The following is a 25886-nucleotide window of genomic DNA, read 5'->3' as shown; positions in this document are numbered from 1 at the left end:
CGTGTTGTTGGTGACAACGTGCGTTCGGCAGCAGAAGCTGTGGCAGAATGGAGAATTTCAACATCAGACATCCAGATAGACCGGTGAGTCGAAGTACTGCGCAATGCATAAATAATATTTGCGATGAAACTAGATCGGTTTCCAAAAATATATCCTATCGTATTTTATATTCGATTATATAAAATTTATATTGGGTTGTTCGATAATTAATGTCGTATTTTTTATGTTTTTTCAAAGCGAATATACTTATATTAATAATAAACATTAATCGATGATGTAGTGGCCATCTTGGTGGACGACCTTTTGCCATCTTTCGGCAAGTCGGAAAACTCCGCGTTCGAAAATGCCTCGATTTTTAGAAGTAAAAAATTGATTTAACTCATTTTCAACGGCTTGATCAGAATCGAAATTTTTACCATTCAAATGATTTTGAAGAGAACGAAACAAATAATAATCTGATGGCGCCAAGTCAGGGCAATATGGTGGATGAGGCATCAGTTCCCAATTTAGTTCCAATAATTTTTGACGCATTATTAAAGACGTATGGGGTCTAGCGCTATCATGATGGAACAGTACCCCTTTGCCATTGGCGAGTTCAGGACGTTTTCTTTTGATTTTTTCGTTCAATTTCGATAGCTGACGACAGTAAACATTCAAATCAATATTTTGGTTTCTCGAAAGCAGTTCAAAATAAAGAATACCCTTGTAGTCCCACCACACAGATAGCAAAATCTTCTTTTGATGAATATCGGCTTTGGACGTCGATTGCGTAGGTTTATCTTGTTTGCTCCATGATCGTTTTCGGACTACGTTATCGTAGACGATCCATTTTTCATCACCCGTTATGACTTTTTTGAAAAGTGGGTCGTTTTGGTTACGATTTAGCAAAGAATCGCATATGTTAATGCGTTGAGTGAGGTGAATTTCCTTCAATTCGTGAGGAACCCAAACATCCAATTTGCTGACGTACCCATGCTTTTTTAAATGCAGAGAAACGGTTGAATTCGGTATGTTCAACTTTTCTGCTACCTCTCGAGTTGTCATACGCCGATTAGCTTCGATTAAGGCCTTTATTTTATCGTTATCAATGGCGATTGGGCGTCCAGTGTGTGGTGCATCTTGGACATTAAAATTTCCGGAACGCAAGCGAGGACACCAACGCTGGCGCTGGCGTTCGGTAAGGCAGTTCTCACCATAAACTTCACGCAATTTCTTCTGAGCTTGTACTGCATTTTTGCCCTTTCGAAAGTAAAATAATAGAATGTGTCGATAATGCTCACTTTGATCGTCCATCTTCAACTTAAATTTTGAACAACTTCTTGTTTACTAATCACGTTCGATTTTCGATCGAAAAAATCCTAAAACATAACCTTTAAAATGGCATATAATAATATAAACGACAAGATCACTATTACTCGATATGTACAAATTAAGCCGTCTATGAGAATAAAACGACATTAATTATCGAACAACCCAATAGTTTATAACTATACATTTTTGAAGATAAGTAAGTACCTGGTGTGCATTTTTAATTTTTCTACAAAATCGTTATTACTCAAAATTTTTTAATAAAATTTTGTACAAGCTCGTTTTGAGGGGTGATCAATCCAGAGGCGCACACAGATTAAAAAAAAAATCGCTAATATGATTTATTAAATTTTCGCTCCCAGAAACTGTTATAGTAGGCCTTGAATTTTTTGTCAATCAGGCCATATTTGCTCAAAATGTGCAGTTTATCAAGTTCTATAAATAAAAAAAAAATCCGGGCCAAATCGCACAATCGATAAATTTTTGATAAGAATTTATGAAGTTACCATACATAACGCGGAAACTGTTAAGAACACATTATTTCTTAACAGATTATTGTAATCTACACCAAAGGATTTCCTAAACAGGCAAAATTTTACAAATTTTCCTTTCGTCAGGACTGATATTCTTTAACGAATGGAGCAAGTTGAACGTTTTTTGTTTTATTCCATTTTGTGCGTTTATCACAGTGTGTTTTCAATGGGTCAATATCATTTATCGGGTAAGGTGAAAGTTCTCAGCAGAATAATAGTTCGCAACAAGGACTAATTAAGTTAAATAATAAATTATCTCATAAGGGTAAAAATACTTTATTCTGGGTCTCTGGAACAAAGAAATGAAAAAAGCACAATGACTAGACATAAAGTAGAAATTATAAAAAAAAATAATTATTATTTATGAAAACCTTTGAAAAACATTTTTTATAAACAAATTTACACAATGGTTGCACATTTTAATTTATTTTCTGTAATCGCTGATTCATGAAGGTTGTTGGCAGTTTATTTGAGCAGTCTCTCATGAAGCTTATGCGCAAAACTATTAATGAAGGGAATAGCTATGAAATTGTCGGCACAAAAATATGCAATAGAAACCAAACTCTAATTCGCATCAAGTTACGGGCGATTGTCTAAACTAATAACCTTTAATAAAATTAAGCTAATTTATGCTTAGACAAAGAAATAATTGTCTGCGCATGTTTCAATAGTGATGATTGTTAAGCTTATACTTCTCTTCGGCTTTCTTATGGATAATATTCTTAGCCCCCGTTTTGGCCAACTTCGCTGCGGTTTCTATCGCCACCTTATTGATGAAATCTACAGCCGTTTTCGCTAACTTCGCCGTCACATCTATAGTCTTTTCCACAGCTTTTTGAATAAAATGAGTCTTCTTCTTCACGTTCTTATCAAGCATAGCATTATAGTGTTTCCGTAGTGTCGCCTCATCGAACTCGACCTTTTTATGGTGCTCTTCAGTAGGGTATTTGAAGTACTCGCCAGCCGGCTCGAAAAGAGACGGAGTTGGTTTGTGTTCAGCTGCCCCGGGGGGGTACAACTGCCCGAGAGCTGAATAAGTTGAGTGATAAGCCTCGTCTTTCGTGGGGTTGAGGTGGTCGGGAGAGCCTGATTGAAAACATATCTTTACCCAATGTAGTTAATGGTGGGATGATGCGAAACTTACGATGTTCGGAAGTTGGTCTAATGTGAATTACGTCCTCTTGTGAGGGCCCAAGGTTAGGCCATCGATTCGCAGGGATTGCTACGGTGCAGGCCACAATGGACAATGCCGCCTATGGGTGTATGAGAGATTTAAATCTACTGAATGTTATCTTAACGATTTTTTTTTAAATGATCGGAACGGTTACGACTAACATAGGGCACTACTAGTTGTTTTATTACGAGCATATTATTGAAAACCTCTGCCATAGTTAAATGCATTAATATAATTTATTAAACTGTAATAGAGATTTTTTTGCCTATATAACTTTAATGGTTAAGGTCAAGCGGAATAAAGTAAGTGAAATGGGTGGGATATATGTAGATGCGTGTTGCTTTAGGTGTATGCAAGAATTCCATAAGAAATAAAATTTAAATAGATATCTAAATCTATACAATGTTCTACCAATTCCAAATGTTCATATGGCACGATATATGCCAAGTAGGGCCAAATATTACGTAACCAGTAATAAAACGTTCTCACCAGTAATAGTCGTATCATTTTCAATGTGCACTGCAAAAGGCGGTGGATTAGAATGTACTGACACCGACTGATAATTTTCAAGACTAAATCCCAATTATTATGCAAAATGGAGAAATACCCTATATTGCTGACCTTCCTATTCACTTTGCTATTATAATAAAGAACACTGGACAGTCAGTATCCTTTGATTTCTTCAGCCAGAGCTCATTGTAACGTTATCAGCATGAAAATTTACCATTGAAGTCCACATGTTTAATTTTGGTATTCCAGTTCTGCAGGGCCTTCTAACGAAAACTTCACCCATCGCTTTATTTTGAAAAATAAGGACTTCTCGGAAAATTAAAAAAGTACATCAAAACAGTTTTTGAAGGAGACCAATTTTTATATACAGTATTACTGGTAATTCGACGTGTTCCATTGCGGAATTTGAGAAATGTTATTAAATGTATAAATAGGAATCATTAGTGACCATTTGATAGGCCACCAGTTTCTTCCCAATCCTTTACATGCAGAAGAGTATGAAAATTTTTTCCGAAATTATTTAGTTACTTTACTAGAAAACATACCTCTAAATAGAAGGCAAAACATGGTATTGCAGCACGACGGCTGTGATGCATATTACAGGGTTTTTTTACCTTAATGGCTAGATTACAATTTCCACATCGGTGGAATGGAAGAGAAGGCCCAATTCCCTGGCCTGCAAGAAGCCCCGATTTGGCATCCATGGACTTTCTCGTTTGGAGTATAATAAAAGCGCTGATGTGTAGGGACATACTCGGACCTGTAGCATACATTGGTGTTCTAAGGCAGAGAATTATTGCCGCGGCTAAAGAGCTGAGAAACACTTTAATGACAAGAGTATCAAGAACGGTAATTAGAAGATATCAAAGGTGCATTCAGAACAGAGATAGACACATTGAGAATAAAGGGTAATTCAATTTAATTGTTTTTGTCATATTGTTTTTTGAGTTTTTAATTTCATACGGACATTTTTTGTTAATTTTTCAAATACATATTTAACTTAAATTGTTCTTCTAAAGGCTTTTCACTATTTTTTGAAACCACAAATGTCTTGTTGGACATATAATATCTCATTGAATAACCTTTGAAATGAAAAAGTTTTTAAAGTAATTTGTACGCATGTTACCTACATTTTTTGAAAACTGCGCAAAACAAATTGAGGTAGCCGATCTTCAAAAATTATTTAATGAAAATTTTCACTCAAAATCTTCACATATGCAAATGTTTCCGGACTTCCTTACAGCGGCATCTACCGCCTATTGTTGAAACGATAAATCTACAGGGTCCTGTATGTTTACTACCGAGTATTTTGTCAGTTATTAGATTTTAGTTCATGCCACTACCATCAGTAGGAATGTTTGTTCGTGGTATTCCCACCTAAACGGAAAAAAATTATAATTTTTTTTATGGGCTTCCAAATTTTCATTGTATGATGGGTGATCTTCAGCTGGGATGCAAAGTGCTTGCCAGAGGGCTCAACGAGAGACGATGCTGGCTTGTGGTGAGCTGCCCCAGGGGGATGCCACTGCCCTAGAGCTGAGTATATTGAGTGATAAGCATCACCTTTCATGGGGATGAGGTAGTCGAGAGGATCTGATTGAAAACATAAAGTGCAGTGGGGTAAGTGCGGACCGGTTTTTGTCAAACTCTGACGTACATTGATTTGTATAATTTATTACTTATACAAGTATCTGCCTTTTTTATATCAATGGTATTCTGAGTTAATGCTTTTGTATTTAAGTAAGCGAAACGTCAAATTTTCATCGTTAAATTCAGTATTATAGTAAATTCTAAAACAAGGTGGACTGTTCTGCACTTGTCCCGAAAATAGGGCAAGTGGGAAAATGCCTGTTTAAAATGCTTTAACGCCGTTCATCATGGGCCAAGAAACGAGAGCACACTTAGTAATAATTTAACTACAAATTACATTTTACTATATTGAAAAATCGGATTTAGTTTATAAGTTACACATTAAAAAAATACAAGAACTTTTTTTAAATAGCAATTGAAGGGTAACTTTAAAAGTTAGAGAAATAAATTTAAAAATTGTGTAATATATACTTAATAGTTTTTTTGCATAAAAAAGCTATAATGTATAAAAAATAAATTGTTAATTTTAGTTTTTTAGATTAATAAGCATTATTCATCTTCGTCAACGCATCTCTCATATTCTCATTGCTTCTTTTTTAAACCTCTGTTGAAAATGCCGCACACCAACTACATACAACTAACGAATTGAATCCATTGTCGATGGTCAATATAAAATCGAAAGTCAAATTTGCAGGTGATACACAAGTTACTCTCTTCATCAACATTGTAAGAATGATGCTTGATTTGTTTCTTCATTCTTATTTTTTTTTCCGCCTTCTACTTTGGCTGCTCATTTATAATTAACCTTTTTAACAGTAACTACTATATCAAGATTTCTAATTATTAACTAATACATTTTTACTTCATTACAACAGAGGGAATGCATTAACCCCGTTTACACACTTACCCCATTGCACCTTATTTTATCGAATGCGGTTAATGGAGCGAAACTTACGATGTTGGGAAGTAGGCCTTATGTGAATTATGTCCTCCTGTGAGGGCCCAAGGTGAGATCATAATTTGCACGGGTTGCTGCGGTGCAGGCCAAAACAGAATGTCACCTATGTGAGTGATTTAAACCTTTTTAATCTTAACATACGAGAATAGTCTCAGAAGTACCCAACCTGATATAAAATGGCGATTTTTTTGTTAAATTTCGATTATAGATTAAAGACCTAACCTTAAACAGCTTATATCTAAAGTTCGAGGGTGCTATATTAATTTGTGGTTGTTTTGTAACCGTTTTTACTGAAACATGGAAAAATTGGTCATGCGTGATTCAACACTTTCGTTTAAAAGGTCTGAGTCCATCGAATATCAAAGTGGAGTCAGATTCTAATCTGATCCTTCGTTAACAACTGTAAAATATTAGGTAGCTAAGTTAAAACACGGTGCGTACCGCCAAGATGCACTACGCAGTGGTCGAACCGATAGCACCACAGACCTGACTGCTCCAGATATTTTGGTGAGAATTCACAAAGGTGTAATGGAAGATAGGCATTTCAAAAAGTACTGTACATAGCAATAATTGGATATGAACAAGCTGTGCGCAAGTTGAACAAAAACAACGTTATAAGGATTTTTCAAGAGGGGGTTTGGTAAAGTTGAGTTAACCATGGATGAAATATGAGTCCATCATTTCACACCTGCGACGAAAGAGCAGTCGAAACATTGCAGTCAAAGGGGAAAATCTGTTTAAAAGAATGCAAAAACCGTTCCATCTGCAGTAAAGGTGATAGCAAGCACCAGTTTTTCAGTATGCACGTGGGATAATTTTCATTAACTATCTCCTTAAAGGAAAAACAATAAACAGAGAATATCATTCAAATTTATTGCCGCGTTCGAGCGAAGAAATTAGAAAAAGCCACCGCATTTGGCGAAAAAGAAAGTCTTGTTTGATCAAGGCAATACACCAGTCCACGTGTCATCGTTACGGTCAAAATCAATCAACTTGGTCTCGAACTTTTCCTCACCCACCATATTCGCCGGATTTAGCCCTCTCAGATTATTTTCTATTTCCAAATTTGAAAAAATGCCTTGGTCGAAAGAGATTTGCCAATAACGATGAGGTGGAGTCCGAGGTTGATGCCTATTTCTGACAATCACCACAATGAGATTGTCTGTGTGAAAGTTGTCTACTACGTGAACATCTTTAAGAAAAACGTTACTGTTCTGAACCAACATTATTTAAAATATTATTTGTGACTAAACTACACAGAACTCGAAGAAAAAGTAGAGTAGAGACATCGGTGCTTCAAAAAGTCTAATAAAATTAAAAAATAATATTAATTGCTTAATATTTCAAAGTAACAAAAAATTTCGAAAATTTTCTGTTAAGAGTATTTAAAAAACTACCCTTACTTATAATCGATTTTGATGAAAGCTTTGATGGTTGAAAACCCTTATGGTACGATTATTATCTACAATTTTAATTTCATTACTTGAATCAGAAGCAATGGTACTTAAAAAAAATATCTAAATTATGTGAGGGCCATGCCTCAGCACCAATGCTCCATAGGACCAATGTTTATAAGATTAAAAAAAAATTTAAACATCCCTTACAATAATTAACTGGAACAAACAAAAAAACTTGTCCTTTTTTAAAAAGAGTCATTTATTAACGCATATACATTTGTACAAGTAAAATAATAAAAAACATAAAAACTATACAATATTAAATAACACGATGAATTAACACCAAGCTCGTATATAATGAAAAAATCACAGGTAATGCTCAAAAAGTACTCAGTTTGAACTGCCCAAGCTCTAAAACAGCGAGGGCCTACAAACTTGCCTTTGTGAACACGAAATATGAAATGAAACTGAAGAAATGATGATGAAATAAAATGTGTGTTGTGACGATCTTAGGTAGGTAATAAGGCTACGAAAAGGCTAACAACGGTATAGTAAAGTCGTAATACTGAAAGAATTGGTTTGCCTATGGTCGGTTTAATAATGTCCATCGGGGAGTCCGTAAAGCCCGTCAGCTACGATTTTACCGGATGATCCTTTGATGACTACTGGTACGGTAACGGGTCCTTTAAGTACTCCTCCATCGTAGCTAATGTGGCCAGCTGACGAACCTAAAATTTGTTGAATGCAATCCTCTAATCATTGAGAGAAAGATTGTGAAGCATTGTGAAACATTGTAAATCATTGTAATATTTAATCTGAATCAACTTCAGAAAAGAACGAACATGTCATTAGTACAAGTGCTTAAGATTATGTTAGTAATGGGTGAATGATGGAGTTTTTACTTTTGGTATGGAGTTCTAACCGTTACATTAAATTTGAAATCTTAATCAATGTAGCAACGTTTAATTCACGTTTGGTGGTATGTGGAAGCAGCAGTATTCATCTGTAATCTCTGTTCCCACACCGAATAATAAAAACATATGATGAAATGAACGAACCTAGTACTTTTTACCTCCGTATCCACCTCCAATGGAGTATCCTCCGTGACCTCCGTATCCACCACCGAGTCCAGCACCTCCGTGTCCACCGCCGAGTCCACCTGAAATAGATTAGGTAAGTCTTACATGTAAAACATGCCACAGAGTTGGACTCAGACCAATGGAGTATTAAAGCATGCAACTGTGAAAATAGTCAACTTGTATTTACCTCCCAATCCTCCTCCTAATCCACCTCCCAATCCTCCGGTGGATACGGCGATTCCTTCAGAATAAGTGATGGGTGCTTGAGCGGCTCCAACGATATGGGCTCCTCCATTGGTGGGTCCAATTACGCTAGCGGTTCCTAAAATTTTCATTGAAACACCATGTATCAGACAGAATTCAATGAATGTCGATAATGTCGAGTATAGAAAATAAAAGAGAGTGAAATTGAAAGTTGCAAAATTCCTGAAAGACCATGTAAGTCTGTGTAATGGGCTATCATAGATGCCTCCCAAAAGGGGCAGCTAATTGAATGTTCTCAATGGCAGAACAGGTTTTTGTGATGATCGTGTTGCAAAAAATGTCAATGCGGAATAAATAAAAATGTTTGTACCTTGGCTGGGTCCTACGATGGCGGCTGGTCCTTGTTGGGGTCCAGCAAGGTTGGTTGGTCCTTGGGAAGCTCCTTGAATGTTGTTGGGTCCTTCAGCGGGACCAAGAAGGGTCTTACCTCCAGCAGCAGGACCCTAACAAATTGGGTTTAAAATCTCGTGAACACCCGAAAGGGTGATTTCTTACTTGAACGTAGGTGGGACCGGCAGCTTCGCTTCCGTAGTAACCACCGCCATTTCCACCAACGGCGAAGCCAATGCCTCCGCCTAATCCACCACCTAGTCCACCACCGAGTCCTCCACCGCAACCTCCGGCTCCACCGAGACCACCTCCATGGCCATCATCACAACCTCCATCTAAAGGAAAAAAAAAGAGATTTATTCAAAGTTGCTTCGATTTTCTCACAAATGGTTCGGCCTAGCGCTACGTTAAATTTATGGTCGATTTGCCTCGCGGACCGTCTGAACACGCCAACTTTCTACCGATTTTGATTTATCAGGGGATACGATCTTGTTTGTTAATGAATGCACCAGTAATCAGCAATATTAAAATTTCTAATGTTTTATTGCACACGGTTGGTATTAACTGAGCAACGTTCGATTGCATCCTCTTTAGTAGGTAAAACCAAACATCTGGAGGACTTTTAAGGATGCAGTACTGGGCATTTCCTGTATGCGGACTAATGACTATTTGCAATATACCCGCCAGATGTTAAGCAAGAAGCACCAAGCGATGGATAGTATCGTGACTCGTTAGTGTATATTCGTTTAATTAAACCAGCGTTGACAAAATCGCTAAGAAACACGCGCTGCTATTAAACGAGCAACTAGAACAGAAACGGAGATTGCGACACTTCACATATAACATCTCGCATATGGCTAAAATATGGGTAAAACGACGAGTTTTCATAATAAACCGAACAATAATAATGGTAGAAAAGCCGCAATGAAGCACTGTTACGTATTTTTTGTTTTAAATAATTTGCTTTCAAAATTACATGGAAGTGCATTTTTAGTGTCGATTCGCTGATTGCAGGCTGTTTTCTCTTTTTATGCGATTTGGACATGATGATGGCTATCGAATGACAATTTATGTAACTTCCCGAATGGACCTTACATGGTACTTACCATAACCGCCAATCAGAATGCCACCATGGTGACCGCCTGGGTAAGGGTAAGCCGAGCTGAGGGTAGCTACAGCGGCTAGAACAGTTACGGCCTGAAAATAAGATATGCTGTTAATGAGCTGCTAATTATGACAAGGATTGGAGGCTAAACCACTTCCCAATTGAGAATTTATTTAAGCTCACGAAAAGCTGCTGTAATCTGTCTGTACTCTCATTACATGCCTACAGCTAGATTAGATCTAACTTAATGATTAATTTATTAGCGGTTGGCATTAAACACAACAATATGACATAGGCATTGATCATTAAGTTAATGAAATATTAATCCAAATGCGATAGTTTTGTTGCCTTCGGAATTTCATTGCAATTTTGCCTTTTTAGCGGTAGCTCTGATTGAGCTCATTACTTGGAAATATATTCATGAATCTCATTATGAGCAGCAACACACTTAACATTGTCATGTTGATTTACTTGAAGCCCAGTAATCTGCGAAAATGCGAAAACTTTAGCGTCTAATCCCTTGATTTTGTAACTTATTAGATCTGACGTTAAAAATGTATAACTGTAATTTTGACCTAAAATAAGGAGAGTTGCACCACTGTGTTCCTAGGCTTGGAGATGCATTACTGCTTATACAGAGGTGCCGTAAGTCTTAAATGAAAGCAGTAACGAGATTACTATAGTCTGAGCTAGTAGGTGCTGAGTCTTCTCCTGGAATTAGTACCAGTACCGGTAGCTTTGAATGCGATTAGTCGCACTAAAATTGGATAAAATGTTTTATTGTCATTTTCGAATTCACAGATTTCGACTCAAAAGTGACCGTTAGCAAATCTCCGAAGATTAAGTAGCCGTAAAATTCAAAAAATGTTCAAATCAGAATTTAACTATAAACAGACACTTGTTGCGCATTGTTCAACTTGTTACATATTGTTAGGGATAAAATCATTTTCAGTTTACAAGCTCGCGACACAGGGCGATCTAGAATATTTTAGGTACGTTTTTTGATAAAGTCATAGGCAGGTTTCATTATGTCGAAATATCCATTGAAGTATCTACACTAGACCTATAAAGCGACTTCAACGTTCCGAAACTCTCTTTGAGGCGTCATCAGTAAATAGGACGTCCGTTAAGATTCGATGATTTAATAGACTTTAATATTAAAAGTTAATATTTGACTTCTTATTTCAAAAGCTTACTAGAAAAATTAATGCCTCTAACAAATCCCGGTACCTACAGACTGGGGCAACAGCCGCATGTACAATTACTTAAAACTGTTGTATAAGATCCAGGAGGAAACTTTTAGCTTTCCCAGCGGTCAGATTCAATTGGAAATAAGATATTTGGGAAAATGACTTCACATTAATTTATCTGAATAAATGCATTTCAAGTGAATTGATCATTTAATAATGCAAATACAGAAATCCCCTCTTTAATTTGCAGGAAGAGGTAATTTTTTCTATCTGATCTGTTAATACTTATCCCCAGAGCTTCCTAAAACTTAGGACCCGGGAGTTTATGAACACTAATGGTCGTAGGGACTTTTAGAAACTTAAAAGTGAAAGTATAAGGTGCTTATACTATTTAATTAGATATTTTGTTGGTAAATTGTAAGCCATAAAGCAAAAGTCTCACAGCCCTTTAAAAATTTTGAAACTAATCAAAAGGCAAGGCAAGCCCGTCAAAGCCCCCCTCGGTGTTAACGATATCATAGCAACCTCAATAAGCTAAATCTACATAGAGAATATAATATGGTTAACTGAAGACTTTGACGAACGGGCGGTGTGAGGGGGCGCAAAGCATTGATCGCCCGCATTATAAGCACCTTAAGTCACTGTTCACAAATCACTAAAAAAACACAAAAATAAAGTAGTTTTGCACTCACCAAAACTTTCATGGCGGATGTGTTTGTGTGTGTTGATTAACCGACCAAACTGCAAGAAGTGATGCTTTGGAGAGGTGTACCATGCGCTTATATACTAAATCTGGGCAATCGGGGGGCCATACTTCGGCCCGAATAGTAAAATGTATAACAATTACGGTGGAGGGTTCAAAAAAATGGGTTGCACATGGTTGCATATTCGACCGCTCGATACCATTCGCTAGTTGGTGCCTGCAGCGATCTTCGCCTACTCCATTTTTTTTATTTCCCGGTGCACCATTTGTCTGATTGTTCGAAAATTGGTACTCGCAAATTGGTACCCGTTAAAAGATTGTTATTTGTGGTTTGCGATATTACAGAGCTTAACGTAATTTAAGGCTTCTTTTGTATTTTGGTCTCTACCCAAGGCAGCTGTTGAACTGTAGGATTTACAAAACTGATAACGTGTAGGTCAGTGATATATCATTTGTATTTCCTTCTTAAAGACTTTGCTTCAAATTAAAATTTTTGGTACGCCGTTTTTCTAATTTTAAAAATTTTCCAAATTTTGACGTTCTCCTTACACCTCATTCAATTTGTACGGTTTGCTAACTTTGTTGTATTTGATGAAGCATTTAAGTAAGTACCTATGAAGTTGTCAAACCGTGTCTCACTCCGAATCATTTGCCTATATATGTAGATCTTACTACAACATTACTTTCGGCTACCATTGCCAACCTTTGAGGCGCTATCGAAATTGGTTTGTTTCGATATGCTTGGAGTTCGCTAACTGGTAGTAAGGTTAGAGTGTCATTTCAGTACAAGGAAATTCGTCTGTTAACAGGGAGTTTTTCCATGGTACTTCGCAGCCTCGTATACGATTTTCTAATGGTATCTGTAAACCTTTTGAAAGATGTATTGATTGAACTATGTGGTTGGAACATTTAGAACATTTGAAATGTCTGATAAAAAATAAATATCACAGTTAGCTTCAGTTAGATTTTGATAATTTTAGAATGAATTCTAATGTGGAATCCCCTTACCGGGCACAAATGCCTCTTTAGCCAAAAATCGATACAGAGTATTTACAACAACTTAATTTTTACCTTTTAAAATTCAATTTTTTAAATTTATTCAAACAAGATGGTGTATTTTTTTATGACGTAGGATGAACGAATAGTAATTTTTATTAATTTAGTATGAAAAATGATATATTTGTCTTAGGTGTTAATGGATTTATTAATTATTTCAGGAGAACTTGCATTCGTGGCTAAGTGTCTGCCTGCTTAGTCTGCGTTGCCATGATTTCGCTGTTTTTTTTTAAGATTTGACAGCTCACTTTCTCTTTTCTGTGTCTTCCAAATCTGTTTATTTTAAATCTGGCCATCAAAATGAAGTATGCTCGACAAGAATTTACTGTAATCATTTCTGTAATTGGTTCACGTGATGAAATTTGTTCATTATCATCTTGGGTTTAAGCACAACAATTTCCTGACGAAGGACACCCTGGTATAAGCAGTCTAGAAAGACTAAAGGACCGTTTTGGTCGGACAGAAAGCATTAATTATAAAAAGAAAAGTTGAAGTAACAGAGCCTTAATAACAGAAAATTAACTGCATTTAACTTTGTCGATAGTAGAAAATCCAACCATTAGCTTAGGAATAGTCAAGAGGTTAATGTGTTGTCAAAACTTAAAATAAAAAAAGGCCGGAACCATGGCAACGCCTGACAATCACTAAGACACTTAGTCATGAATGTAAGGTTTTCAGATATAATTAATATTTCCATTAACATTTGAGGTAAATACGACATTATTTTATGCTAAAATGAAGGAAATTTGACTTTTTTTTAGTTTTGGGGAGTAAACACTATCCCTATTTGAAAAAATCAATAAAATTAAATTTGTTATTGTGAACACCCTGTATGTATTTTTTGGTTAAATGAGTATTCGTTCCTGCTGAGGGGATTTCACATGAGTATCCATCGTAAAATTAGCAAAGTTTAACTTAAGCTAACTGCAATGTTAACTTTTTTTATCAGACACTGGAAATGCCTTAAATTTCTTTTAAAGCGTCATACCTACGAGTGACTGCATACCACGGTGAATTAAATCAGACAACACAGGCTCAAAAGAGGATTCCATAACGTAAAAGAATGCGGGTGATCTCTTAAAAAACACTTTATGACGTTCTTTTTTAAAACAACCTGTAGGGTTATCATTAACGTTAAAATTCACCTACATTAGTCTGATATGCATTTCCAAAATTGATTTTTTTATGAAATCACAAATAAACTCTTGGGAGTACAAAGCGCTGTGAAATGCGCTCCCTGCGTACATATAGAGATCTAAGAAGGAAGTAATTCTAAATCTTAAAATATTCTATATTCAAGTAATTTAAAAACAGTATTTTTTGTTTATCGTGCTATAGTTGAAGTCGAGTATTTTAAGTATAAATTTGTTGTACTTATTAGAAGTAACTTGCTAGTAATTGGAACATTGCATTGTTTTTTTTTTAATAAGTCCGGACCTGCATTAAATATTTTAAATCAAACTTGGTGGGCGTAAGTTAGGTGTAGAAACACATCTTTTAAGAGAAAAACAAGTTTTTAAATGTAGGCAGTGGCGTCCCCAAGGCTGTGACCCTGATTGTTCTTTGCTAATAATATGTTACACCACTGCTTTTCCAAAAAATAATAATCGTTGTAATCAAAAAAACATTTTATTAAAAAAAAAACAACAAAATATAGCAAATTTTAACACCCTGTATTTCAGACAGAAAGCGAAAACAAACCTAGGTTCTTATAAACTTTTTTCCCAAAATTCCTCATAGAATCACCCTTTAAATTTATTACATACTATTTTGAAACACCCTGTATAACCATAAATGTCAGTGGACGAATTTTACAAATAAATGATGTTGGAAAAACGTGCCAAAAAAATAATTTTGCAGACTTAATTCGTGGTTCAACTCTTGTTCAAATCTCTATAAATAATTATTCAGTTTTTTTCAAATATTACACTTTATACTTTTTATCCGGTTGAACTTATTGTAGGAGTATTGTGCTATTAAAAAGAAAATTAATAATTAATAGAAATTTAAAGGATCACTTTGATATTTCCATTTTTTGTAATCTGCGATATGGAAAACCGAAAAAAGCTATTTTGTTGTTTATAGCATCAATCGAGAAAATTAAAAACTATTGTTAGACACAATTTTTGCTTTTTAAAATTAAAAAATATATATTATGACATAAATACTTATGACCATTTATTTGTATTTCGACTAATAAGAAACACTTTTATTAAAATAATATGGAATTTGCCTCTCCCAGTATCAAGGTATTGTGGCAATTCTCCCACACCATTTATTATTGTATCACGACGCAGAAAAGACATTTAAGCAATGAAGAAGCAATTAAACCTGTATCTTTGATGGAAGAAGGATTAAGCCGAAGAGAAATTGCAAATGAGCTACAACGTTCGCACTTAGTGGTATCAAGAGTGGTTAATCGCTACCAAGAGACTAGTAGTTATTCCCTTAAGAGAGGACCGTTTTTTTGTGGTCAGATTTTCTTCGGAATTGGCATGACACTGAAGCTAATTTGAAATTTTGCCCATCAACACTTCAAAAAGTTCGAGTTTCTGAGCGTACATTAAGAAGAACGCTTAACAAGTATAGATTAGCATCCCACCTCCTAAGCTACTTGGCAGCCACCCACCAGAGAATTGTTCAGAGATTAAGATTTGCTCGAGAACATCTAAATTGGACTGATACCGATTGGGCGCGCGTATTCTCGAATAAATCTAGATTTCATCTAAGATCTCCAAATGGACGTAAAAGAGTACGGTTTGCGAATGATTTGCACCCTGCATTCTTCAATTCCAAAAATAAATATTCATGGAGGCTCCGTGATGGTTTGGGGTAGCATTAATCTAAATGCCTTTCGAGGACTAGGGGTGATCGATCGTGGTTCTCTAACTGCTGCTAGTTATGTTACAGATATCCTTGACCCTTTCGTGACGTCTTCCCCCTCCCCCATCTGTGGCTCCTCAATTTTTATTAACGTATGACAATGCACGACCTCATGTCGCTGAAGTTGGAGTTGTTCAAGAGTATGTGCATGAAGTTGAAATTGAAACTATGGACTGACCTGCAAGAAGTCCTGAGGTGAATTCGATAAAACATATTATGTGGGCCATGCTTGGAAGACTGGGGAGAGTACGGTAGCTACACACATTGGAGGAATTGCGAAATTGTTTACTTGGAAGGTGAGAAACCATTCCTCAAGAATAAATTAGAAATTTAATAATAGGAATTCGCCGGGGAATGGAAGTTGTCGTCAATGTTAGGATAGGAAACAGCAACTATTAAATTTTAAATGTATCATCCGTTTTGGATGCGAAAATATGATTTTGCTTTTTTTGCCATTTGCCATTTATGTGTGATTCTTTGATCTCAAATAAAAAAGTTGCTCTGAAGTAATGCTTAACGGCGGTTCCGGGGCGGAAGAGGGAAGGTGGTTTTAGTGGGTAGACGGGCGACTTCGGCCATTCCAGAAGCTCGAATCTCACACTACCTGGCCCCAACTACATCCTGGGTCAGGTGTCTTTAGAAAATTTCCAATTCCTCGCAAAAAAAAAATAAAAAAGTTGGCATTTGATGTATTTTTTAAATTAAGTTCGCCAATTTGGCAAGCAGAAAATAATATCACGAAGCAAAAATAGTCGGAAATAGAAAAATGATCCTTTAATTTTGTCCTGTAATGTATTTTCCTCTTTCTTATATTTAAGCATACTTATAATTTATTGAAAGAATTTTTCAGTGTGGTTCCACCTATGTTAAATTTTCTAGATTTGAATTTTTTCTTATATGTCATTACTCTTCAATGTATACCGGGTTGCTTCTTATATTTCGAAAGTCTAAGATGGATATGTATATAATGTGCATATACAGCGCTTTTAAAAAGAATCACAACACGTTTATAACTTTCATAGATCAAATATTGTTTAAAAATGCTTAAATACGTATAATTTTATTTTCGAAAAGGCATTTTACGCACTATTTTGAAAGTTCAAATTTTTCACCCCTATCAAGCTACCCCTACTTACTTTTTATTTGCAAACGTAAAAGTACCCATTATAGTATATCATACGAAGGGTAATTCAATAAGGGAAACGACAGTATACTCAGAACTAAAATTTAATCTACAATTTCCTTAAAAAATTTAATTGTTATATGCAAAATAAAGCAACTCACTATTATATCAAAGGAAATTGAAATTCCTATAATAAATGCTCGAATTGGACTTCAGTAACAATTTGGCAATGACTCGGTCGTTTCTCAAACTCTGTTATGGAATTATCCAACGTTGCTTCTGTTATTATTTATGATTTTGTTTGAATTTTAAGATGTAAATCATCTCATGTTTGTCGTCTATTTTTGTTAACGGAATTTTTTAAGCCATCCCACCAAACAAATTGAGAGGCGTAAGATCTGGAGATCGTGGGGACCATTCTGTTGCGCCTTTTCTATCGATTCGTTTTCTAAGGGAAATCTCATCAAGATACTCTCTCACAGGCATAAAATAATGTGGTGCTGCACCATTTTAAAACCAAATTTTACTCGCTACTCAATCCTCATTTTGTCCAGAAAGAAATGCAGCGATTCATTAAATTATCTTCGTTTTGTAATAAGTGCAAGTACGATGCGTTCTTTAAGTTCCCCTCCATAAAAAATGGACTGATGGACTGGTGACCGATTGTATCCATCCATACATTGAGTTTTTGCAGATGTTGTGTGTGCAGAATCTGCATCTAATGAGGATTGCCTGTAGACCAGTAGTGACGATTATGTCGATGAAGAGATTCATTTCAGCAAGACGTTGCTTCATCTGAAATCAAAATTTTAGAAAAGATCCTATTATCCCGAATATCTTTTTCTTACATCAATTCAAAAAATTTCATCCTGTGATCAAAAGTGCATCAACTCTTGGGTAAAGGAAAGTTTGCATAGATCAGATTGTTCTCGTTTTGACAGATTGCTCGTTGATCTTGCAGACGCATCAAATTCATTGGCAACTTTGCTGGTAGACTGTATGAGGTTTTCACAGATAGATAAAAGAATTCCCAGTGCTTTATCGACTATCAGTTGCTGTTCGGGCTCTTCCACGTTTTGGAGCAGCTTTCACATTTTCCAGTTTGTGAAACAAACTACACTTCTACCAATAGGTCGGTCTGAATGTTTTTCATTAAATATGAGACACCCCTTTTTGTAAGTTCTTTTGCGATCTCCGTACCCACAAAAAATGAATATTTAAATTTTTTGCTTCTCAGATGAGCGATCTATTTGTTTGATACTCTAACACTGGTAGATATCTAACATCTGAATACAACTATTAAAGAATCTTATAAAAACCCAAATATTTTGTATCTAAAAAATGGTTTACATTGAAAACGATTTGGGATTTCTACATTTTATTGTAATTTTTTCACTCTCTTTCAAAATGAAATAAGAAGAATGGATTGTCTATTTACGAAGCAAAAATTAAAATTTTTTATTTATTTGTCTTTTATTCATTTTTTTTAAAGAAACAGTAGATTCAATTTTAGTCCTGAGTATACTGTTGTATCTCTTATTAAATTACTTTTCATTTGATATATTATAGTGGGTACCTTTCCATTTGAAATTAAAAATAATGCATTCAACACCTTATTTAAAATAAAATCATACATGTTTAAGCATTTTATTAAATACCGGGTTAATGAAAATTATAAACGGGTTGCAATATTATTTAAAAGCACTGTATATTCATTATTCATCGACAGTCATTGCCATTTTTACCATATTTTTCTTCAGATTTGCAGACATTCTTAAATAATTTGGCCACAACGTAAAGAACTGAACAAATAATTGTGTCGGTAGATGTAAAATTTTACGAAAAATTCAATTAAATCACACCATACAGGTAATTCCATAAGGAAATCATATAAAAATGGAATACCTTTGAATATATTCAAGGTGTCCTCCATATCAATAGAGATGATTGCTGTAGAGCGACCATTGCTTTACTGCTACCATTATCATTACCATTATCATCCATTTAACTGAATCATTATATGAAGGCAAGCAATGTGACAATAACTAGTTATGAAATCAAACCAGTTGTTTTACGGACTTCAATGACAAAAATTGTCCCTTCATTTATCAAAATAAAAATCTTTAAATTTTTATAATACTTTTTTACTCCGTGTATGAACTTTTTAATAAAGGAACTTATTACTATCCCATGACAGATAATATTGGATAAATAAAGAACTTGCGATTTCAGAAGCAGATTAGCTCTCACGGCTTCATAAATGTTGAAAATTAGACAAACTGATATTTTCATATTAGTGGCCATTTCTTCAGCTATTGACCCCCAATCAAGCCAAAAAAAAAAACAATTATTGCCAACCTTACAGTGAGTAAAATTGTAATTTTTTGCATGCGTTTTTTCCCCACCCTGTATAGAGGCAAATGCTAAAGTTGAAGAGCAGTGTTTCAGCAACAACATAATTAAACGGATTACAAAACAGTTTAAGTCATAATAAAATCCGTTTTGAAACTATGAAATTTTAAAAATCACCTCAAAAAAGTATCTCGACCTCGAATGGACGAGCAGTTTATTCCAACGTTTACAACATTGAAGCTCGTTGTACAGCGGACAATTTTCTACTTTTACAGGCCACATTTCTTGTTATCTTGGACAGGTTTTGTCCCGAATGTTTCATGCATGTAAGGGACTATAATTAAAGAGTACACAGACACGTGTATTACGAGGATAGTCCTAGAGGTACCCGAAAAGAATTAAAAAATAATACATTAGTTCGTAACATAGGCTCCTTTAAGATAGACACGTTTTTTCCAGTTATGTTTTATGCCTTCTATATCCTATTTATAGCAAGAATCTTCGAATGTTTCAAAATGTGCATCAATCTCGGACTCCACCTCCTTACTATTAGTAAATCTCTTTCGACCAAGTCATTTTTTCAAGTTTGGTAATTGAAAATAATCTGAGGGGGCAAAATCGGGCGAATAGAGTGGACGAGAAAATATTTGAAACCAAGTTGATTCATTTTGGCCATAGCGATGACGGAAGTGTAAATTAGCGTGTTGTCTTGGTCAAACAAGACTTTCTCTTTAGCCAAATGTGGTCTCTTTTACCTAATTTCTTCGTTTAAACGCTGCAATAAAAATGTATAATATTCTTTAAATAATCAATAAAAGTTGTCGCATGTGAATCCCAAAAAATTAACGCTATCAGCTTTCCTGTAGATGGAACGGTTTTCGCCTGCTTTTGAACAGATTTTCCTCTTTGAGTGCGTTGTTTCGAGGACTCTTTCATTGCAAGTGTGAAATGAAGGACTCATATTTCATCCATGGTTAACTCATACTGCTGCAAACCTTCGTCGAACGCTCCCTTGAACCGTCACCATGGCGCCGTTTTTGTTCATTTTGCGCCCGGTTTTTCACATCCAATTGTTTGATGAAAAAACAATGTACAGTTCTTTTTGAACTTCCTCTCCTCCAGTATAATTTTGTGAATTTTCACCGCGATGTCCGGAGTAGTCAGATCTGGAGTGTCATCGGGTCAACCACAGCGGAGTTTGCGTTAACGGCTCGTACGATCGCGTTGAAGCTCCGTCACCCAATATTTTGCATTTGCTAATGAAGAATGAAATTCCCATTCAGTAGAATCTAATCATGTGATGTGGCACGGACTAAGACCTTACAAATGAAAGTATTGAATCACACATCGATGACCAATTTTTTCCATTTTTTCGAAATCTCTAAAAGCCCCCACTAAAACTGCTCCAAAGTAAGCACAAGTTAACGTAGCACCTTAAAGCTTTCAACAAGCTTTTCAAGGTTAGGTCTTTTTAACAAAAAAAGCTCCATCTATATGTTAGTTCGGGTTCTTCTAGGACTATCCTCGTATGTATATTAAGCTTTAAATATAACATTTTATATGTCATTAGACCTACACAACCAATTTCGAAGAATCATGTTAATAGTTCAAGGTTTGATATTATTAAACGAGCAATCCACATTTCCAATTTTCTCATGACGCAAACTGCACTTTGATTCGTGCAAAGAGTCAAATTAACTGCCTACAAATACGGCATTTAAACTCCTTCGAGGATTTTACACTTACTACCACTTATAACTTATTTACAAGAACGCTTTTAAATGTCATATAGCTTATGTCTACTTTATGTAATTCACATCGAATAGTAGTGTAAGAGTTAATAAATAGAGTGTCCATTTAATAGCCCCTCGGACTCCTATGAGTGTGTAATTTCAATTTATTTGCAATATCATAAAAAACCTATTATGGGGATGTATGCGAGGCTAGCGAAGATAAATTATGATATCGATGACAGTGGCGTCTCAAAAAGGGGGGGCGCCGGAAAGTATGTTTTTTTTTTAGTGGGACCGCCTGCATTTCGTTCCCGGGAGAGAATCCCTTCTGGAACTTTAGTTAGTTCTTAATTTTTTTACCCTGCTATGACATTTACAAAAAAAATATTTGTCATATTGACAAGTTACCTTGTTAGGTTTTGGCGATTCTCACGTAAAATCCCCTCAGCAGGCACGAATACTCATTTAACCGAATATGCATACAGGGTGTTCACAATAACAACTTTAACTAACACCTTTTCGATTTCCATTTTCTTGAGGTTTTCAGATAGGATGTTGTGTTTTTTATTACTTAAATCGAAAAAAAAATTCTTCATTTTTGTATAAAATCATGTCATATGCATTTTAAATGTTAATGGAATTATTCATTATTTCTGGAGAATTTACATTCATGGCTAAGTGTCTGTTTGATCATCATGCGTTGCCATAGTTTCGGGCTCTTTCTGTTTTAAGTGTTGACAGCTCATTAACCTCTTAACTAATTTTTTTAACTCTAATGGTTGGGTTTTTTTCTACTGCTGGCAAAACCATGATCGGCTAATGCTCCTAAGGCTCTCTTGTTCCGACTTCCTGTTCATTTAACACGCCCCTTTGGATTTTCCAGGCTCCTCACAGGAGAATATAATCTATTAGAAAATTGTTGTGCTTGTCCCAGATACGCTAGTAAACCACATATTTTCATCACATGAACCAATTACAAAAATCACAATAACAATAAGTTCTTGTTGGGTTTATTTAATTTTGATTTCCGGTTTTAAAATAACCAAATTTCGAAGGAACAGAAAGCTGTAAATGAGCTGTCAAAATTTGAAACAGAAAAGCACCGAAACCATAGCAACGCGTTATTTAACATTAACGCACGTAGCTATGAATGCAGTTCTCTCCAAAATAATTAATAATTCCATTAATATTTGAGATGAATAGATATTATTTTATACCAAAATGGTGGAAATTTAAATTTTTCATCGTTTTACGTCATAAAGAAGCTCTCCATCCTATGTGAAAAAATAAAGAAAATTGAAGTTGGAATGGTGATAATTAAAGTTGCGTTTTGAACGCCCTGTATTTGTTTTTGGCCAAATTACCATTCGTGTCTGCTAAGGAGATCTTATGCGAGAATTCGCCCTAAGATTATTAAAATCTAACTTAACAGCCATATTCATTTTTTTATCGGGCACTAGAAATGTCTTTTAGAACGTCACAGCTTTGAATCATTGCATTCCGCGACCAAAAGAAAGTTTAGGAAGTAACGCAGAGTCAAGTGACGATTCTCTCACGTGACAAAAATGCAAGTTGTCCCATTAAGAAAAAAAAAACGCTTCATGGCGGCCCGCTTTTTTGGGACACCCTGTTGGATAGCCACGAGTTCCAAGCTTCACCATCATTACTCTCAAATTCATCCATGCAAACGATCTTTTCCCAAAATCGCAACTAAACTCGCAGGCCTCCGAAGGGTTCTCAAATGGACACCCCGCATTTGCTCAATCGGACATTTCAAAAACTTTGCTGGAAACACGTAGTTTTTAGTTGGCCCATTGTGATATTTAACGATTATGTATCACTCTAGCTTGTAAGCATGCTAAAAACGGTGACTTTTTGTTCGACTTTTCCTGCAGATTTTAATGCGTAAAGTCTCTTTTTACTCATAGCAGAGTAATGCTTAAATATTCCGGTTTGAAAAAACACCTTCGTTGCGGCAATACATCAACCCATACCTCCGAGATTTGAGATAGACATAAAGACATTAGATCCGTCGAACCGAGTAGTGTAACCGTTAAGATCAAGACCAAACCAAATTGCATTTTGCACACTATTATTATGTCAAATTGCAGACTTCAGTTGCCACGGATATCAACAGATCAACATCAATGGTTTTTTAAAGCGCGTTATTATGTAGGTACCTATTATTCCTGAACAATAAAAACTCTTCATCAAGAATTGCTTTATCTCAAAGTGTACAAATTGAAAATGTTATTTGAAAAATGCGCTTAAAACAAAACGATAATTACCGAAAAAATACTTTTTTTTTTTAACAGGTTGCCATATATTTTATCGAATTAAAAAGCAAAAAAACACCCATTTTTTATTCATTAGGTAAGTAGGACTCGAAGGTATGTAATTATTGGCACATTAACGTTTCCTGCACCACGGGTATGCTGTCGGGAATTATCGAAGTTAATGTTTTGATCAATTTTGGCCATGAGACTTTCACTAAACAGTATAATTTCGATGCGTTCCCCGCACAATTTTCCTTTGTTAACAAAACTTTTTCGTAATATTTAAACGTAGGTTCGAAATTGAAAGGGTGACCGCTAGGATGACGAGTAAATTACGAAGAGTGCCGCATTTGAATGGTCAGCAACCCAAGTCCATCCGAGAAAGTTTCGGGTACCGACATTCCTTGTGGTGGCATTAACAGATTTTTTATGCTCCTTCGAGATTTTTCCCACTGACTCTCAATCGCGAATTTTCCCATAGACGCCATATTGGATTTACATGTATATAACATAATAAAGAGGTGTTTTTCTAACTATCGCCACGGCCTAGAACAAATCGCAAGAAAAGTAATAAATTAACATGAAGAAAGAACATATCAATTGCCGACGATATCAAAGCTCTGAATGCCAATGTAATATATTTTTTTCGACATGAAGCTACCAGTTTTGTTGAAAAAAAGGCCTTCCTTACAAAGTTACGTTCCGTATTATATATACAGGGTGTAACATAAGTGGGGGTTTTACTTTGAATGCGACGTGGCCCTAAAAAAACTAAGCGACATTTTTATATAACATTTTTTCGAAATCTCAAAAGAAAAACGAAATACGCGCGTATGAGTTTTAATAGATTTTTGTATAAAATCTAAATCCATTCCTGCATAAAAGAGTAATTCAATGTAAAGGAAATGGAATGTCCCACAAAAAATTATCAGCTATTGCAAACACGCAAAAAAACATTTAATGTTTACTGTTTTTATGCAATTTATCCGCGCCGCTTAAAAATCAGTCGTGAAGTTCAGCTCCAGGTGTTCTTTCGATAAACAATCACTATTGACACTATCAAATTGACAAAGGACTATAATTACTCGAATCGCGAATTAGTGAACATATTGGTGATATGCGGGAAGCGTCACCGGAATGCCGTAGTAGCTTCGCGGTTGTGTGCTGAGTGCTTTCCGGAAAAACATCATCCTGGAGCCCGTAGATTTGTTTGTCTTGTTGGAAGAGCTCTTGAAACCGGAAATCTAACAAGAATGCATGATGGACATGCTGGAAGACCTAGGCCACCTAGAATGGCACTCATTAAGGAACATGTTTTAGATTTCGTTCAGGACAATCCAACTACCAAAACTAGAAGAATCGCTGAGCAAGTTCCTACATCTCACACAGCAGTGTGGAGAACTTTAAATGAAAACCAGCTTTATCCCTATCACGTGCAACGAGTTCAAGCGTTAATGCCACAAGACCATCTCCCAAGAGAATGCTTCAGTGACTTCTACAGGAAACCGCTCCTAATGAAAATTTCCTTAAGTTTATTCTGGTAACGGAAGAATCAATTTTTACCCTTAAGGGAATAAATAATTTTCCAAATACGCACGTATGGACAATGGAAAATCCTCACGCTATTCGCCGAACTAATTTCCAGCAGAGATTTCCTTTAAATGTTTGGACCGGCATGGTTAATAGCACGTTTATCGGACCTCTTTGTCTTCCAAATCAAATAACGGGCTTAAACTATCTCCGTTTTCTGGAACATAACATGCCTGAACTTCTTGAAAATGTGCCTTTGAATGTTAGACAATCTATATGATTTTTCCATGACGGTGCTCCACCTCATTTTAGGCGCGAAGTGCGGGACTTTTCAAACGATCAATTTCCTAACAGGTGGACAAGTCGCGACGGACCAATAAGATGGCCGCAAGATCACCAGACCTTAATCCATGTGATTTTTTTTCATTTGTGGGGTTACGTGAAAAGTTTAGCGTTTACGAGTGAAATTAACACGGTGAAAGAATCGCGTGAACGGATGGAAAACGCTGCAGAATTAATTACAGGAAAACCACCTCGTCTAACAGCAGTTTGTGCAAATGGAACAAATGGAGACAATTTCGAACGCCTTTTGAAGCCAGTCCTGGGGTGAGTAGTAGCTAAAGATGTAACACTTATTAAAACTTTCGTAGGCGCATGTTTCGGTCGTTTTTGAGATGTCCAAAAAACGTTATATAAAAATATTGCTTAGTTTTTTGAGGTCTACGTCGTGTTAAGAAGAAACCCCCTATTTATGTCACACCCTGTATAAACTTTCAAGGTCATATCATTGTT

The 25886-nt window shown here is 35.7% G+C and overlaps 2 protein-coding genes across 4 annotated transcripts; both read right to left on the bottom strand.

The window, feature by feature from the left end:
- Window positions 1-2101: 2101 nt before the first annotated feature.
- LOC136347143 (uncharacterized) lies at window positions 2102-3628 on the bottom strand. The gene is made up of 3 exons (XM_066296871.1): window positions 3505-3628; window positions 2986-3094; window positions 2102-2927 (listed from the first exon to the last, which is right to left on the bottom strand). Exons 1-3 carry the CDS (start codon window positions 3520-3522, stop codon window positions 2506-2508), a joined length of 549 nt encoding a protein of 182 aa, XP_066152968.1. The 5' UTR covers window positions 3523-3628; the 3' UTR covers window positions 2102-2505.
- Window positions 3629-7705: 4077 nt separating this feature from the next.
- LOC136347042 (acanthoscurrin-1-like) lies at window positions 7706-12252 on the bottom strand. 3 transcript variants are annotated; one of them, XM_066296670.1, is made up of 7 exons: window positions 12131-12252; window positions 10250-10340; window positions 9309-9478; window positions 9124-9256; window positions 8737-8871; window positions 8543-8629; window positions 7706-8198 (listed from the first exon to the last, which is right to left on the bottom strand). In XM_066296670.1, exons 1-7 carry the CDS (start codon window positions 12140-12142, stop codon window positions 8065-8067), a joined length of 762 nt encoding a protein of 253 aa, XP_066152767.1. In that variant the 5' UTR covers window positions 12143-12252; the 3' UTR covers window positions 7706-8064. The 3 variants fall into 3 exon arrangements, with proteins under 3 accessions (XP_066152767.1, XP_066152768.1, XP_066152769.1); XM_066296672.1 differs by having other exon boundaries at window positions 7980-8198; window positions 8529-8629; XM_066296671.1 differs by lacking the exon at window positions 8543-8629.
- Between the last annotated feature and the right edge of the window lie 13634 nt (window positions 12253-25886).

Source organism: Euwallacea fornicatus, chromosome 26 (genome assembly GCF_040115645.1).
Source record: "Euwallacea fornicatus isolate EFF26 chromosome 26, ASM4011564v1, whole genome shotgun sequence".
Classification (NCBI taxonomy): Eukaryota; Metazoa; Arthropoda; class Insecta; order Coleoptera; family Curculionidae; genus Euwallacea; species Euwallacea fornicatus.
Note: the sequence above shows the minus strand (reverse complement) of the source record. Positions and strands in the feature narration are given on the sequence as shown.